Below are 17953 nucleotides of genomic sequence, written 5' to 3' on the forward strand. Positions count from 1 at the left end.
CAGTTGGATACGAAGGATAATGCTCACTTAAGTAATAGACAGCTTCACCCTTTATGTTTAGCAGAGTTAGATAATAAGCCTTCGGATGATACCAAAGAGTATTTCTTTTTGAAATGTTCACATGCAGCGTTTTTCAGAACAATTCAAACTAATCCTTATATCCAAGAGCATCCTGTTGCACCCAAGAGGAAATTGTTTTAGAACTGAAAAACTTTGTTCCACATCTCCACCGAGTATGCTCAAAGCATATTTTATCAAGGAAAACACAGGGTTGTGGGCCAGTATTTAATCAATTTTGCTTTGAGCACAGTATGGGTTCACTCTGGGTGGGGTGGTTAGCAAGATTCCAAGGAGCTAACAGGACCGGGAGGGAGGAAGGGAGGACATTCCAGTGCATTTCACTCAGACATCTCCCCTCTAAGTTTTGGCCTTTTTGCTTTTCATCTGTGCTCTAGTCCTGGCACAAACTGGTAATAAAAGCTTTGTTGTGTGGCACCTCCCATCTTTCCGTCAGAATGCACTCTTACGAGTAGCAAACTAATGTAAAGGTGGTCTCTAAAACTAAGTAGTGGGAGAGGGATGGTATGGTCTGTGGGCTCCCACCCACCGCACTGCAGCACATCCTGAGTTTGGTGGAGCCCTGTCATCCTAAGGGCACAGCCTCTGGTCTCTCTGTAGAACAACTGGTGATTTGAATTGCATTTCATTTTGCCAAAGATGAGAGTTCCTAGCATATCAGCAACTTGATTGCTGGCAGCTGGCCCATTTAGTGTCTTTGCTCAAATCCATGATTTTTGGATGCTTTTGTTCTGAGGTTTTCTGTATAATGCTTTTCAGTAGAGACATCCTACTATCAAAAACGAAAAAAAAAAAATTCCTTGAAGTCAGACAAATACCTACATCTCAAGTTCTCTATATATCTAGAAATAGTTCAGGCACTCTGGAAGTTTCATGGAAGTAGGGAGTCACTCAGTGACTACCTACTGAGCACCAGAGATCAGCAAGTACTATTCTAGGAGCTGGAAATAGAAGTACAATACACAAATAAACCAAATGATGCCATTACAGTTTGATATACTATTTATTTAGTTATTAATATGGACAGCCTCTTATGCAACATTATAGATATCTTTCAAAACCTAAAATACAGTCCACTATCCAGCCCAGGAGGAGACAATGAACAAGATCATTCTTACAGTAAATGTAGCATAAGCACTCACAAGAATCTTCCTTTTCTTGGACATCAAAGGGAAGTCAGTCAAAAGGTTCTTTTACCTCCACTGGGGTTTTAACGTTCTTGAATGACAGCTATTTCAGGGTCAGAAGTCCACCTTCGAGCACCCCTCAGAGGTGTGCAGCATCAGTGTTGGAGAGCAAGGAGCTCGCCTTACCTTTCAGCCAGTATTCGTCAAACTTGAGCATACGGAGAAGGCAGGTATGTCACAGGGGTGTTCTGATTAATTTACAAAGATTGAGTTTCAAAGCTCTAAAAACCCGTTTGGTGGTGGTGGTAGTGGTAGTGGCAGTGAAGAGTATACTACATTTTGCCAAGGGGGTCTTCTCATCTTGAGTCTTGGCACTGTCACTTTTCCATTAGGCTTTAAGATCTACTGAAGTTCTCCGTGAAAAGCAGAGGTGGGACATGCCAACAGCTACTAGAATGAGGCCATCTGCAGAATGAACTGGACTGGCTGCTATGGCTTTTATAACCTGCTTCCTTTCTTTAGACAAACATTTCTGAAACTTTATGTCCTGCATATGTCTCATATAAAATTTAAAAGGGCTAAGACTGAGGAAACTTCAGGCTCTCAAGCTGGATGATAAAAAACAAAATCTATTCTCCAATGAGCTATACTCAAATTTCTCAGTTGAAAACAAATGCCAAGTGATTTTTAAAGACATGTGCTGGACAATATTAACTGATGGAAGAAATTCGGAGGTGAAACTGTACATATACCAAAATCTAAAATACAGGCAAAAAACAAGATGTATTAGTGTAATATTCTTCAGCCCCTTAAGTTTTATGTTGAAAACTACAAACGTTTTCAGCATCAGGCTACTGATGATGGCCAATTAAATACGAAATAAAAAAAACCTCAGGAAGTCTTGCCAAGTTTGTGGCAGTTTCAAGAGACTACAAAGGAAGAAGAAGAAACCATAGGGTAAAGAGTGAGAGTGTTGGACTTTATTTAACTCTAGGTACCACGGATTTGACATTAGTAGGTAAGACTAACAAATAAGCAGCCATACAGGTTTTTTGGTCACTGTGCTTTCCAGGCACCAATAAACGGAGCTATTTTTACTATTCAATCCCATCTTTCATGAGCTACTCAGATCCTGCTGCGTTCTCACTTGTTTCTAATTTACCAGCACGTTAGTATGTAGTTTACCAAGGGTGAGGGGCAAGTCACTGTGTAGTACCAAGTTTACGTCATCACAGGACTACAACATGCACATTCTACTTAATGGAGCTCAAGCAACAGGAATACAAGAAAACAGTTATGGGTGGAGACTTGTTCTTGACAAATTCATGTTCACACTAACTAACGGGTTTAGAAATCTTATTGGGCAGGTACCTACAGCAGTTCTTCAGTTGGCATTGGAACGTTACACGCATGCACAAGTGATGTGGGAGAGGATGAGCAGAAGAGGCAGCTGATGGAGGACAAAGGGGAGGTGAGAGGGGTTTCGGGGAGGGGCAGTTCTCAGCTCTCCACAGCCAGTCTCTGCTCTGTGAGAGAGGCCTGTTGAGCAACGCTTTTGTTCTCATGACTGCGAAGTTTAGACACAACGTCTAGAAAGGCCAGATCCTGTACTTCCTTGTGCAGGGATTCTGTAAGACAAAAGCAGGACAACAGGTATGCTTCTATTAGAGTGTTCTACTCTTACTACACACACCACCCAAAGCATATACCCAGAATGCTTGGTTAAATGATGCTGTTATAAAAATAGATCTGTTTTAAATTTTGTGGCAAATAAAAAGGTTTTACCTCTCCAGAGGGAGGGGAAACATGCAAACTTACAACTGATTCATGTTGCTGTACAGCAGAAACCAACACAACATTGTAAAGCAATTATCCTCCAATTAAAAAAGTTATACCTCACCTCCTTTCAACAAATTTCTGTGATAGTAGAGTCCTTTTCAGATTTCCTATCTTCTTCTTTCTCTTGCTCTATTTAACTTCAATTACAGTAAAATACAGGATTCCTCTCAAGGCCATAAGTTTTATGTAATTAGCATTCCTCAAACTGGTGTGTTTATTTTGATAAAACTGAGGTATAAAACCAGCTGGAGTAGCAATACTCAGAATAGACTTTAAAATAATTTATATTTGTAGAGCATTCCATCCAAAAGCAGCAGAAAACACTTTCAAGTACACATGGAACATTCTCCAGGACTGACCACATGTTGGGCCACACAGTGAGCCTTGGTAAATTCAAGAATCGTGAAATCATATCAAGTATCTTTTCTGACACAATGCAATGAGATTGGAAACTATAAGAAAAACTGTAAAATATACACATGTGGAAGCTAAACAATATGTTATCAAACAACCACTAGCTCACTGAAGAAATCAAAGAGGAAATTTAAAAAAAATACCTAGAGACAAATGAAAACAAAAGCACAATAATCGAAAACCTATGGGACACAGCAAAATCAGTTCTCAGAGGGAAGTTTACTGCAATACAATCTTACCTCAGGAAACAAGAAAAATCTCAAACAATCTATTTGCATCTAATGCAACTAGAGAACAAAGAACAAAACCCCAAAGTTAGTGGAAAGAAAGAAAGAAATACTTAGCAGAAATAAATGTGACAGAGATGAAGAAAACAGAAAAGATCAATGAAGCTGGTTCTTTGAAAAGATAAAAATTGATAAACCTTTAGCCAAACTTGTCAAGAAAAATGGAGAAGGCTCAAATCAATAAAATTTAAAATGAAAAAGAGGTTATAATAGACACCACAGAAATACAAAGGATCATGAGACTACTACAAGAAACTATATACCAATAAAATGGACAACCTAGAAGAAATGGACAAATTCTTAGAAAAGTACAATCTCCCAAGACTGGTCTGTTTATATTTTTCTATTTCTTCCTGGTATAGTCACAAGTAATGAAATGGAAAATATGATTAAAAACCTCCCAACAAAAGTCCAGGACCAGATGGCTTCACAGGTGAATTCTATCAAGTATTTAGAGAAAAATTAAGACCTACCTTTCTTAAACTAGTCCAAAAAATCAGAGGAAGGAACACTCTCAAACATTCTATGAAGCCATCATGCCTGATACCAAAACCAAAGATATCACAAAAAAAAGAAATTTACAGGCCTGTATCACTGATGATCACAGACACAAAAATCCTCAACAAAATATTAGCAAACCAAATCCAACAATACAGTAAAAGGTTCACCTGAAATTGTCACAACACTGTTAATCATTATTATAATCCAATATAAAAAAAATTTTTTTTAAAGTCAGGGCTATGTAATGCGCACCATAGGGAATATAGTCAATGATATTGCATTAATTTTGTATGGTGACAGACAGTTTATTAGACTTATAGTGGTGATCAATTCATAACAATGAATATATATATATATAAATGTTGAATTGCTATGTTGTATACCTGAAGCTAATATTGTATGTCAACTATATTTTAATAAAAATTAAAGAACAAACAAAAACTCAATACATTAAAAAGATCATACATCATGATCAAGTGGTTTTTATCCCAGGGATGTAACACAACAAATTAAAGGATGAAAACCATATGAGCATCTCACTAGATGAGGAAGCTTTTGACAAAATTCAAGACCTATTTATGATAAAAACTCTCCAGAAAGTGGGCATAGAGGGAACAGACCTCAACATAATAAGGGCCATATAAAACAAACCTATCTTACATCACAATACAAAAATTAAGTCATAATAGATCAAAGACCTGAACATAAGAAAGGAAAAAGAGAAACTGGACTTCATCAAAATCAAAAACTTCAGGGTGTCAAAGGACATGACAGTGAAAAGGCAACTCTTGAAACAGGTGAAAATATGTGTGAATCATATGTCCAATAAGGATTTAATATACCGGACATATAAAGAACTTCAACAACCAACAAGAAACAACCCAAATTAAAAACAGGCAAAAGGATTTGAATAAACATTTCACCAAGAAGATAAGGTATAAAAATGGCCAATGAGCAACTAAAGATCCCCAACATCACTAATCATTAGGGAAAAGCAAATCAAAATTACAGTAAGTTACTACCTGACACCCATTAGGATGGCTCTCAAGACAGAAGAGCGTATCAGTGAGGATTTATAAACTGGAACCTGTGTGCACTTCTGGTGGGAATGTAAAAATGGTGCAGTCACTGTGGAAAAGAGTACAGTGTTTCCTCAAAAACACAGAATTGCTGTATGGCCTAGCAATTCCCCTTTTGTATATATATGCAAACTAACTGAAAGAAGGAACTCATATTTATGCACCTATGTTCAGAGTGGCATTACAATAGCCAAAAGGTGAAAATAATCCAAATGTCCACTGACTGGGTGAATGGATAAACAAAGTGTGATATATACAAACAATAGAACATTCTTCAGCCTTAAGAAAGAATGGAGTTCTGACATGCTACACATAGATGAGCCATGAAAATATCATGCTAAGGGAAAATAAGGCAGACACAAAAGAAAAAATATTGTATGGTTCCATTTACACAGGGTACAAAGAGTAGTCAAATTCATAAAGACAGAAAATAAAACTGTGGTTGCCAAAAGCTGGGGAGAGGGGTGACTAGGGAGTTATTGTTTAAAGTGTATGGAGTTTCAGTTTGGAAAGAAGAAAAAGGCCTGGAGGAGAATGATAGGGATGACTGCACAGAGATATGAATGAACTTAATCTACTGGACTCTACACTTAAAATGGTTCAAATGGCAAATTACATGTATATTTTACATTAAAAAATGTCTGAACAATCATGAACATGCTTGAAACAAATGATATCAGCTAGGAAACAGAAGATATAAAGAACAGAAATTTTTGGAACTCAGAACTATATACATGTATATGTATATTGCATATATACACAGAAGTAGAATTGCTAGGTCATATAATAATTCTGTTTAATATTTTTGAAGAGACACTGTACTCTTTTCCACAGTGGCTGCAATAAAAAGCTTGATAGGCTCAAGAACAGAATGGAAAAGACAGAAGAAATAACCAGTGAACTTTAAGACAAAGCAATACAAATTACCCAATCTGAACAAAAGAGAGGTGATAAGCTGGGAAAAAATGAACAAAACTTCAGAGCCTTGAGGGATATAACTAAACAGCTCACATTTGTGTCATGAGAGGGCTTGAAGGACAAGAGGAATAGGGTAGGACTGAAAAAGTACATGAAGAAATATGATTAAGGACTTTCCAAATTTAGCAAAAGACAAAAAGCCTATAGAGTCAAGAAGCTGAACAAACCTTACATAGGATAATCCCAAAGAAATTCATGCCAAGGCAAAGCATAATCAAACTTTTGAAAACTACTAACAAAAGAAACTCTTAGGTCAGAAATGACACCTTACCTACAAGGGAAAAACAAATCCTGAGATGATGGATTTCTCATAAGAAACCATGGAGGCCAGAAGAAAGTGGCACAACATTTTCAAGTTTTGAAAGAAAAGAACTGTCAACCTAGAATTCTATACAGAGAAAATATTTTTAGAAATGAAGAGGAAATCAAGATACGCTCAAAGAAAATGAATAAGTGAGGAATAATAAAGGAAGTGAGAATTTGTTACAAGCAGACCTAACCTAAAATAATGGCTAAAGGAGATTCTTTAAACAGGAAGAGAATGTTTTTTTAAAAAAGCAATCTTAAAAAATAAAAAAGCAATCTTGGAACATCAGAAAGAAAGAATAGATATAGCAAAGACACAGATAAATACAATAGCTTTCTTTTCCTCAAGCGTTTTCTGGGTTATGCTTGATGCTTGAAAACAAAAATTATAACAACACTCATGTGGTTCTAAGTGCATAAAGGGGAACTATCACTAAACTGAAAAGACACATGCACCAGCACCTCCATGCTTACTGCAGCATTATTTACAAAAACCAAGATACAGCAGCAATGTGAGTGTGCAAGGATAGATGAATGAGTAAAGAAATGATGGTGTGTTTGTACAATGGAATACTATTCAGCGGTGAAAAAGAATAAAATCTTGCCATTTATGACAAAACGGCTGGACCTTGAGGGACTATTCTAAGTGAAATGAGATGAAGAAAGATAAATACCACACAATCTCTCTTATATGTGGAATCTAAATACCAAGTTCATTAGATACGGAGAACAGATTGGTTACAAGGGGCAGGGATTGGGGGTCAGAGGAATGGGCAAATTTTTTTTAAATATTAAAAACTACAGTAATAAAAAAAAATCTAAAGAAACAGTAAATGATTTTTGCTTACTGATTAAGCAACACACACTTTCCCCCCCACTGCTCTCCAACTTGGATTTCATATTACAAAAAAACAAACTTACCTGTAAAGCAAATAATATTTTTATTTTTGTCTAACAGAACAAAAATAGAAAATTCAGAAAATACCCAAAGACAATACTCTCTAACTAACTAAAGACTTAACACAAGAGCCTCTTGACCATTTATTTATTGGTCCAATTGAGAGTGGATGCACTCTTTTTAAGGAAAATTGTAACATCTGGGGGGTTGCCCAAGCAGGATGTGTGGAAAATATCAGCAATTATCTCAAAGCAGAGGAATACTGCGGCGTTAGTCAGTATAGCAGAATACAACAGAAAACACTAACATGGGCGATGCAGACAAGAGCCACATCAGCAACATCCAAAGAGACGGCGCCCAAGCCAAGGGATTCCGTGATTCTAGCTCCTTTAGCATAGCTGACACAGCTGCAGAGAAAGCCACCCTGACCTGATGCCATTACAAAGTCCCCTCATTTAACTTGTTCTGATCAAAGCTCATCAAGCAACCCTTGATGCTTGTCTGCCCTGAAGAAGTCAATCCACCAGACATGCATTTGCAGTGTTCTGAGATCAGTGGCAGTCATACTTCTCATTATAAAGGGGTAAACCACCATTCTGGTTTTGTACCTGGATGAGGTGAGCCTATCCCAAGAGACAGATCCACCTTGGTGTATGCACAAAAAAAGTCTATCTAGAAACCCAACCCTGCCCATCAAGGCTCAGTTCCAGAGAGGCTTTCCTGATACTCACCCCCCTCTACTGCCCACCATCTTGGCTGATACCATCACCTTGAAAGTTGCTAACCAGACAGGACTATTGACATTCACCACTCCTCACCCAGTACCACTGCAATGTGGTGCTTATTTCCTTCACAGTCTTGGCTTCCTTGTCTAATAAATGGTAGTAATGATACTGACAACCAACCAATTTCTGGATGAAAATTATGTAATCCTTAAGCAAAAAAAAAGAAAAAAGGGTAATGGATGACAGAGTGGATTAAAGACATATGACCTAACAACACGCTGCCTACACTTCAAATACAAGCTACAGCAGACTGAATCTAAAAGGGTAGAAAAGAACCAAGTGAATGTTATTCAAAAGAAAGTAGGAGTAGCTATATTAATATCACATAGACTTCAGAGCAAAGATTACTACCAGAGACAGGGAGAAATGTTACAGATGGATGGAAAGGTAAATTCTCTAGGAAGGCACAGTGATCCTAAAGGTGGATGCACCTACCAAGAGAGCTGCAAAATATATGAAGCAAAACCTGATAGAACTGAAGGGAGGTAAAGACAGATCAACATTTACAGCTGGAAACTTCAACACCGCTCTCTCAATAATTGACAGAAGTAGTAGAAAATCAGCAAGAGTATATCAATAGAAACACCACTGCCAAGCAAAAGGATCTTACATTTATAACACTCACCACTCGAAAACAGCAGGATGCATGCTCTTCTCCAGTGTCCATGAAATATATACCAAGATATGCCAATTTCTTGAACAAATTACTTAGCTGATATCATGGTACACAAAATCAGAACTTGTTCTTTATATAAAATAATATTTTAGGGTTAATGAAACTTAAACCTATTAATTTCTTAACTGACTTTTACCTATAGTGTGCTATATAATTTCTAAGAATCTTTTGAAAGTATTTGCAATGTAAAAGTAACCCTATATCTTCCATAAATTTTTAATGCTTTTAAAACCCAAAGCCACCATTTACTATTATTTTATATTTAATGTCAACCATATGTTGATGAATATCAAATGATAGAGGAAACACATACCAGATCCCATGAGAGCACAGATCAGGACCATGGAATTGTATTTGATTTCAGGAGCACTTCTCTCATCTGCTAGCAGCCTGTGCAAGATCTGTACAAGTTGAGCACTTTCTAGGTCTTTCTCAGCAGTACCTGGTACATGAAATAATTAAAGTATCAGTTATATTCACTGGGTATAAACCTGGTACAGTCTGGCTAAAAATTGCTCCCCCTTTTATAAAATGATCATGTTAAACCTTCTGAAAGGATCTGATAAGCAGAAAAGACGGTATGATAGATACACTATGTACTGTCACCATCTTCAAAAATTATCATGCCCAAATAGGCACATGAAAAGATGTTCAACATCGCTAGTTATTAGAGAAATGGGAATCAAAACTACAGTGAGATATCACCTCACACCTGTCAGAATGGCTACCATCAAAAAATCCACAAACAACAAATGCTGGAGAGGGTGGGGAGAGAAGCGAACGCTCCTGGACTGTTGGTGGGAATGTAAATCGGTAGAGCCATGATGGAGAACAGTATGGAGGTTCCTGAAAAAGCTAAAAACAGAACTACCCTATGACCCTGCAATCCCAACTCCTGGGCATACATCCAGAGAAAAGCATGGCCCCAAAAGACACATGCACCCCAACGTTCATTGCAGCACTCTTTACGATAGCCAAGACATGGAAACAACCTCAATGTCCATCCACAGAGGAACGGATAAAGAAGATGTGGTGTGTATATACACACACACAACGGAATATCACCCCGCCATTAACAGGAACGAAATAAGGCCATTTGCAGCAACATGGACGGACCTAGAGAGTGCCATACTGAGGGAAGTCAGCCAGACAGAGAAGGAGAAATAGCGTATGACAGCCCTTTACGTGGAATCGAAAACAAAATGATACAAATGAATTTACTTGCAAAACAGAAAGAGACTCACAGACTTAGGAAACAAACTCATGGTTGCCAGGGGGAAGGGATAGTTAAACTCTGGGAAAGTCATGTATACACTGCGATATTTAAAATGGATAACCAACAAGGAATATGGAATTCTGCTCAATGTTATGTGCCAGCCTGGATGTGAGGGGGATTTGGGGGAGAATGGATACATGTATATGTATGGCTGAGTCCCCTCCCTATTCACCTCAAACTATCACAACTTTGTTAATCAGTTATACCCCAATACAAAATGTTTTTGGTGTTAAAAAAAAAAATTATCATGGCCAATTGTGTATTCTCTGTCTCTCTTCTTATCCACCTATTCTCAGCCACTCCAAGGTATTTGGGAGCAAATCCTGTAGTCACATAATTTCCTCTATAGGTATTCTAGAATGTATCTTTAAGAGAATGGTACCCTGCAAATCCTACCAAAATCCCAATACGATTTTCTAGAGAAAACAGGTAAGCTTATACTAAAATCTGTGTGGGAAACCACAGGTCCTAAAAGAGGTAAACAATCTTGATAAAGAATAAAGCGGGAGGAATTTCTCTACTTGATATGAAGATCACTATATAGGTATAGTTATCAAGACAGTGTGGTGTTGGTAGAGAGACAGACACATAGGACAAAGGAACTGAAAGAAGATCCTGGAAGCAGATCCACAGAAATATGCTCAACTGATTTTTGACGAAATCAATTCAGAGGAAAGACAGCCTTTTCAACAAATGGTGCTGGGGCAAGTAGATCCATAAGCAAGAAAAAAAAAGAAAGAAACCCTGACCCAAATCTCACATTTTATATAGACATTAACTAAAAAAAGGATCACAAACTTAAATGTAAAACTACAGGACTTTCAGGACACAAATAATCCTTAAAACTCAATAGTTTAAAAAAAAATTAGAAAATGGGCAAAAGACACAGGTATTTCACCAAGAAATATATAAGATGGAAAAAAGTACATAAAGATGTTCAACATCGGTAGTTTTAAAAATTAGGGATAATATTAAATATTGGTGAGGGTAAAGAGAAAACTAGGTCAGTTATACAGTGCTGGCAGGAATGTAAAGTTTTCCAGATCCACTCTCAAAAAGTTTGTTATTTCTTAAAAAATCAAATGTAGTTATCATACAACCTAGCAATTATAACTCCTAGGCATTTATCCAGAAAAATGAAAATTTGTGTTTACATAAAATCCTATACATGAATGTTCTTTGCAGCATTATTTTTAAAAGTCCCAAAGTAGAATCAGCCCAGATGTCCCTCAATACGTGAATGGTTAAACAAGTCGTGGTATATACAAATCATAAAATACTATTCAGTAATGAGAAGGAATAAACTATAGACACACATCAATGACGAAATTACGCTGATGAAAAAAAGCCAATTTCAAAAGGTCATATACGATTCCATTCATACGTTTCTGAAATGAAAAAAAAAATTAGAAATGAAGGGTAGGTTAGTGGTTTCCAGGGATTAGGAGGGTAGGAGGCAGATGAGTGTCATTATGAATGGAGGATCCTTGTGGAGTTAGAACTGTTCAGATACATCTACACAGGTGATCAAACTGAATTTAACATAAATAGAAATTGAGTACAAGTAAAACTGGGGAAGTCTGAACTAGAGGTAAATTTTATCAGGGGTTGGGATGTTATACTAGGTTTGCAAAATGTTACCACTGGGCAAAACTGGGCAAACTGTAAAGGCATCTTTATTATTTCTTTTAACTGCATGTGAATTTACAATTACCAAAAAAAACAAAAACAAAAAAAGGACTCCTTAAAATGTTGCTTTAATACTATTATCATACAAAAATTTTATAATTCCTTAATCGTATCTCAAAACCTGAAAGGATACAGGTTTGGAAAAATATGGTTTTCAAAGTGTGTTGTATATTAAAAAGGTAGTATGGCCTTATTTTTAAATCTTAGGCTGAAGGAGCCTAAGAAACACTAGGTGACAATGATAACAAATGTGATTATGTATTATCGTTTTATATAGTTCTATGGTAAAGTAATCTGACTCAGGCAAATGCTCAGTTATTAAGAAGAAGGCAAAATTAAAGCCTATTTAGAAGATACTAGTAATAAAGGGCACAAGACCAGATTCACCCCAGGTTGGTAGGTCAACGAGCTTCTAAAATTGCTTCATCACTGTAAGCCATTTTACAAAATCAAGTCATGAACTCTCTTTGGCATTCAGTGTCCTCACCAATTCTCACCTCTTCATCATAGTTTCTGATGAAGTCATCTCCCCTACCCATGGAGGAAATCATAGGCTAGGCCAGGACTCAAACTGACCTCCACAGCATCTTTAAGTGACCAAAGTGACATACATCTTGAAGTCGTGTGTGCATGCGTGCGTGCTTAGTTGTGTCTAACTCTTTGTGACCCTATGGACCATAGCCCCCCAGGCTCCTCTGTCCGTGGAATTTTCCAGGCTAGAATACTGGAGCAGGTTGCCATGTCCTCCTCCAGGGGACCTTCCCAACCCAGGGATGGAACCCACACCTCCTGCATCTCCTCCTTTGGTAGGCAGATTCTTTACCACTGAGCCACCTGGGAAGCTTGAAGTCTTTTCTAGCTTTAAAATTCAAGAAACTTTTACATCCTATGATTTAAAAAAAAAAATTATATATGGTTTTAAAGTGTATAACCTGTTAAGAGGACAAAAAATTCAAATCTCTCATACCTGAAATCTGAGTAAATCTGACACTAGAGGAAGATATACCACTTTAATCTTTTAGCTTCTCCTTCCTGGGGTAATGGTTGGTGAGAGTGAGAACTCCCCACAGTGAGCGTTATGGACATAAGTCATCACTTAGAACTGATCAGTTAACAGTATTTACCCAAGTATCTCTGAACGGAACAGGGCATGTCTACTACGTCTACAGGCCTCCTTTGTGTAAGGCAGCCTCAGGTCTTACCTCAGGCCATGTGACTTTCATTGTCTCCAGCTGACTACATATCAGAGCTTGGTTCCTGACACAAAGTTGCCTCCCATAAACTATTTGTCTATGAGTGAGCTTTTCCTGAAGAATTCTGAGTAACAGGGATACTGCCAAGAAGAGACTAACAATCACTTAGACTCTGCTTTGGGGGAATTCTGAGTGTACACACACAGAAGAGTGACATAAAAGGTGAAAATTTAGAATGAAGGCAATGCTATAAAGCAATAGAAACCATGGCGACAGAGAAGAGACCAGCAAGAGACAGAACCAGCAGTGTAGACAGAAGAGTCTCAGTGGCTGGAAGAGCAGCTAACTCTAAGCTTGCTATTGTATTCTAAATATTATTTCACTTTCCCATGAGGCCTGCTGAAATTCCCTAAGTGCCTAAAATTTGAGATATCATTTAAGAGTTAAACTAACATTAAAGCATTGCCTTAAAAATGTTACCAAAAGGACAACCAAAAGGGACACCTACGGTGACAATCTATAGAGTATGATTTTCCATAGACTCAGATATAGTATAGACACACACTGGCAAAATGCTTCTAGTCAAAGGTTTTGTCTGACTTCTATTCCACTCCTGTGCTTCCTTTCATCCAAGATAAAAATAGGAGAAAATAAGTTTGTCACTGGGGTACTTACCCAATTCTAAAGCTGCTATTAGTGCCAAAGCAACAAGGGCTTCATTCTGCATTATTACATGTTCACTAGTTGCCATGGTAACTAGATGCTTGATGCCGCCACTTTGTACAATGGTTTTAATTACATCCTACAATAAATAAGTATCATGAAATTATAAACTTTAATTTTAAACATAAACTGCATTACAATCAATCAATTCACTGTTGAGTGGTTTTCTTACAGTTTCCCTATGAATCATTACATTTAACCATAATTTTTTTCTTCACAGAAGAGAAGGAAAAAGCTTTTAGCTTTAAATAAATTCAAAGATGACAACTTAAATTACCTAAGCAAAAAAGACCACTGCAGTTCATATCAAGGAAGAGAGTTCCGGAAGCTAACAAACAAAAGTGCCACAGACCCAAATGTTCACCTACCATGAGATCAACAAAACAGAATAAATCTTGGAATAATAATAATAAAAAGTTCCTCCTTTCAAATTTTTATTATTAATACCAGGTGGCTGCCTTTCAGATGAACCAGGTGAAGCTTTTTATGTATGTATGTACGCATGTATCTATTTAGTCTTAAAACCTTTGTTGTATCTGTCAAAGTAAGATTACATACAACAGGACTTGAGGAGAACTTAGACCAAAATTCTGTCTCCCTAATTTCTTATAGTACCTGCAACTCTGTCCTTTCCTGTGGCAGTGGGGCAGTGGGCTCCAGACTCAATTATCTCACTGACTTTGAGCAAATTACAAAAGCTCTCTGCATCTCAGAGTTTTCACTTGAGATAATGTAAGTGTATATCTCACAGGTTTTTGTTATACAAAATTATTACATGAAAAGCACACATAAAAGTACACAGCAAAGGCTAGATGAAAAGAAATGGCTACACTTATTTCTAGTACTCACTTTTGTCTTCATCTCACTTAGGGTTTTGTTGCCTTCAAACTCAAGCTTTTGTTGGCCTAACCGCCACATGTAACAGGAATCTGAGAGTTCCAGATTCAGATGCCAAAACATGTCTGTCTGATTTAATCTAGTTAACAGAATTATGGTTTGCCTAAACGAAACCATTGGTAAGAGACCTCATGGAATGGAGCAAAGAATTAGGGTAAAGACTCCAAGAAGGACAGAAGAGTGATTTGGGAATAAGCAAGGTAGTTGGAATGTCAGTTCTTCCCATAGTCTCTCATTTTGATGAATGACATGATGACCCCACCTGGTCCTAAGCCCCAAACGTGGAATTCTCTCTAAAACCTCCTTCTCCTTTTACCCCAATATTGAATTCTGTCAATTCTACCACCCACATCTTTCTCAAATCCTTCTCTTCTTTTCCATCCTCACTGCTTCTATTAGGCTGAACTATATGCTATTTATTTCTTTGTGTCAAAATGGTCAAATATCAGCAATTTCAAATTACTCAACCCAAATCCTTAGTTCAGCCCTTCATCATCTCTCATGTATATTTTTGAAATAGCTTTGTTTTCCTTGCCCTTACTAAATAAGCCCTAGGGTCATCTTTCTAGGAAAACCAAATAATGGCACCCTGCTGCTTAAAATCCTTTGGGAGCGTCTTAATTCTCTACAGAATCAACCTGGCACAAAGTTCATCTTAATGCCCACTTCTGTCCCCCTTTGGTGACTGTCTCTGGGCCTGACAGAGCAGTTATGATGGAGAAGAGGTAAAAGGAGGATCAAAGGAGTTAATTTTGCTATTTTTTCTCAATACTTTCCATCTCGTCAACAATATACTTGGTCCTGTACTGGTGACAATGAAATGGATGGGCTTTCAGGCTGCTCTAGGTGAGACAGGTGGCAGGCAGGTCCAAGTTACCAGCTGTTTTTGCTCCAGGGAAAGACACCAAGAGATAGCATGTGATGGGGAGGAACATTCCTGTGACCAACCAGCTGGATAGCTACTGTGGTGAAGTCAATTATTTATATGAAGAAGATTTACTCAAGACAAGGAGTACCTTTAAGATTTTTTTCTTGCATCTTCTTTTAATCTGTTTCATAAATAAATGGATGGTTTCCTCAGACTTACTTTTGATTTACTGTGTCGTATGAGGGCAGAGAGCAGTCTGTTTGACTCTCCCATCACACCAGCATGATCTTTGGCTTCACACCACTCTACCAAACGCTCCACTAATTTAACATTTTTTCCCAGTTGTTCAGCAGCTTCTGCTGTAGGAAAGAAGGCAAACCACAAAGGAATGAATCAATAATAGGCAATCAACTGAAACAGCTAGTTAAATATGTGAGAGTGTGAAGGAAAATTACAGGTCTAAAAAACAGAACACAATAATTTTGTTAAATAAGAACTACAAAATACACTGCATCTAATTGATTATTGAGATTTTTTATATAAAGTTATGGACTTTTATAAAAAATGAAATAACTTTATACTCTTTTGGCTCAGCTTGGTAGTTAGTACTCTGGAAAACTGTACCAAAGAGTTTTCAGCGGTACTCTAAGGAATCAATACACATAAAGTTTAGAATTTAGAAATAAATAAATATAACTCATTCCGAGGATTAGTTTTCATTATTCTTTCTGTAAACAGAAACATGATCTCCCTGTTTGTAAAACAAATTAAAAAAATTTTGACTGTCACTGTATTGAAACAATGATTTTGAAGACAAAGTAAAATCAGTATAGAAAATGCCAAAACATAAAAATTCCTCCAAGAACTGTTAATAAATCAATCTAAAACCTAGATTATACCTACAAATGAAGAGAAGTGCAATATAATTTCCATTTAAAGTCAATTATAACAAACATGGAAATTAATTAATGGGGATCTAAAACCAATCTCTTTTGCCTTTTATTTGCTACTTATCTCCATGATTACATAATTATGAAAGCTAAAAACAGGTCCTTTTTCATACAAAACATACACCTTAGGAAAGAATTTCTCTTACCTTGTGCATCTATTAACATTCTTAATGTTCCCAAGAGTTTGAACTGAACCGGGGGCATTTCAGATTTAAGGAATTTCAAAACTGCCTCCGTGACTCCAGCTGATAACATCTTTGCTTTATTTACAACTAGAGAGAGACAGAGAGACTGGTTAAAATTATGTTAGCATTTTTGATGATAATCATTCAATTCAATATAATTTTTGAGTGTCTTATTAGCTTTAAGGCTCCATGTTACATTTTTCTACTTAAAAACAATCCTATTACTTTTCTGTTAATTTTAAGAATGGGATTGGGAATGCTAGGTCTGGGGGATAAATATTCTCTGAGGAGGGATTGGGGGCAGGAGGAAAAGGGGACGACAGAGGATGAGATGGCTGGATGGCATCACTGACTCGATGGACATGAGTTTGAGTGAACTCCGGGAGATGGTGATGGACATGGAGGGCTGGCGTGCTGCAATTCATGGGGTTGCAAAGAGTCGGACACAACTGAGCGACTGAACTGGACTGAAATGATAGAAGCATAACATACGAAATCACATTTACTGGCTTTTAAAATCTAATAAAAAAAGCTAACAATTTGTAAAGGAAATCTGACAATGTTGTCTTCATATTTACAAAAAGCATGATTCCTCAACTTTAATAAATGTCTCTTTTTATGTCTATCTTTGACCCAAGTGCGTTAATATAGATATTACAGACATTAATAAGCAATCAATCTGCTACATGAAACAAATTTATTTTATATAGATTGCATTTTCATATGTTACACTATTTTTACCTAACCAGAAATTTACCATTAGAAAGTAGAATAACAGGATAGTTTTAACTATATCCTGTATTATTTCCCATGATAATGTTATTTTGAAAGACTAATAATCCAAAAAGGCACAATTAAGGCTAGTTAAAAAAAAAAAGAAAACAAAAACGGTATGTCTGTACCCACTGCTATATTTAAAATGGATAATCAACAAGGACCTACTGTATAGCACATGGAACTTTGCTCAATGTTATGTGGCAGCTTGGATGTGAGTGGGTTTTGGGGTGAGTGGATACATGTATATGTATGGCTGAGTCCTTTTCCTGTTCACCAAAACTAGCACAACACTGCTAATTGGCTACAGCCCAATACAAAAAGTCCAAAAGGAAAAAAATGTCACATCTCCTTGTAGGGGAAAAAAAATTCTTAGCAGTCATCTTTAGGGGATTCTATGAATTGATATCATTATCTTACCTCAAGTGAA

General features: G+C 37.0%; 1 protein-coding gene across 5 annotated transcripts in view; it reads right to left on the reverse strand.

The window, feature by feature from the left end:
* Positions 1–1062: 1062 nt before the first annotated feature.
* Positions 1063–17953, reverse strand: part of RAP1GDS1 (Rap1 GTPase-GDP dissociation stimulator 1) — a 164797-nt gene continuing 147906 nt past the window's right edge. For 4 of the 5 annotated variants that reach the window (XM_040237819.1, XM_040237815.1, XM_040237814.1 and 1 more), the window contains 5 exons: positions 16711–16836; positions 15834–15973; positions 13802–13928; positions 9282–9410; positions 1063–2833 (listed from right to left, as the gene is read on the reverse strand). In XM_040237819.1, the coding sequence (XP_040093753.1) occupies positions 2706–2833; positions 9282–9410; positions 13802–13928; positions 15834–15973; positions 16711–16836 (650 nt within the window). In that variant the 3' untranslated portion in view covers positions 1063–2705. The remainder of the gene's footprint in view (positions 2834–9281; positions 9411–13801; positions 13929–15833; positions 15974–16710; positions 16837–17953) is intronic. The other variant, XM_040237817.1, reaches the window with a different exon arrangement.

This window comes from Oryx dammah, unplaced genomic scaffold, assembly GCF_014754425.2.
Source record: "Oryx dammah isolate SB20612 unplaced genomic scaffold, SCBI_Odam_1.1 HiC_scaffold_3, whole genome shotgun sequence".
NCBI classification, from domain to species: domain Eukaryota; kingdom Metazoa; phylum Chordata; class Mammalia; order Artiodactyla; family Bovidae; genus Oryx; species Oryx dammah.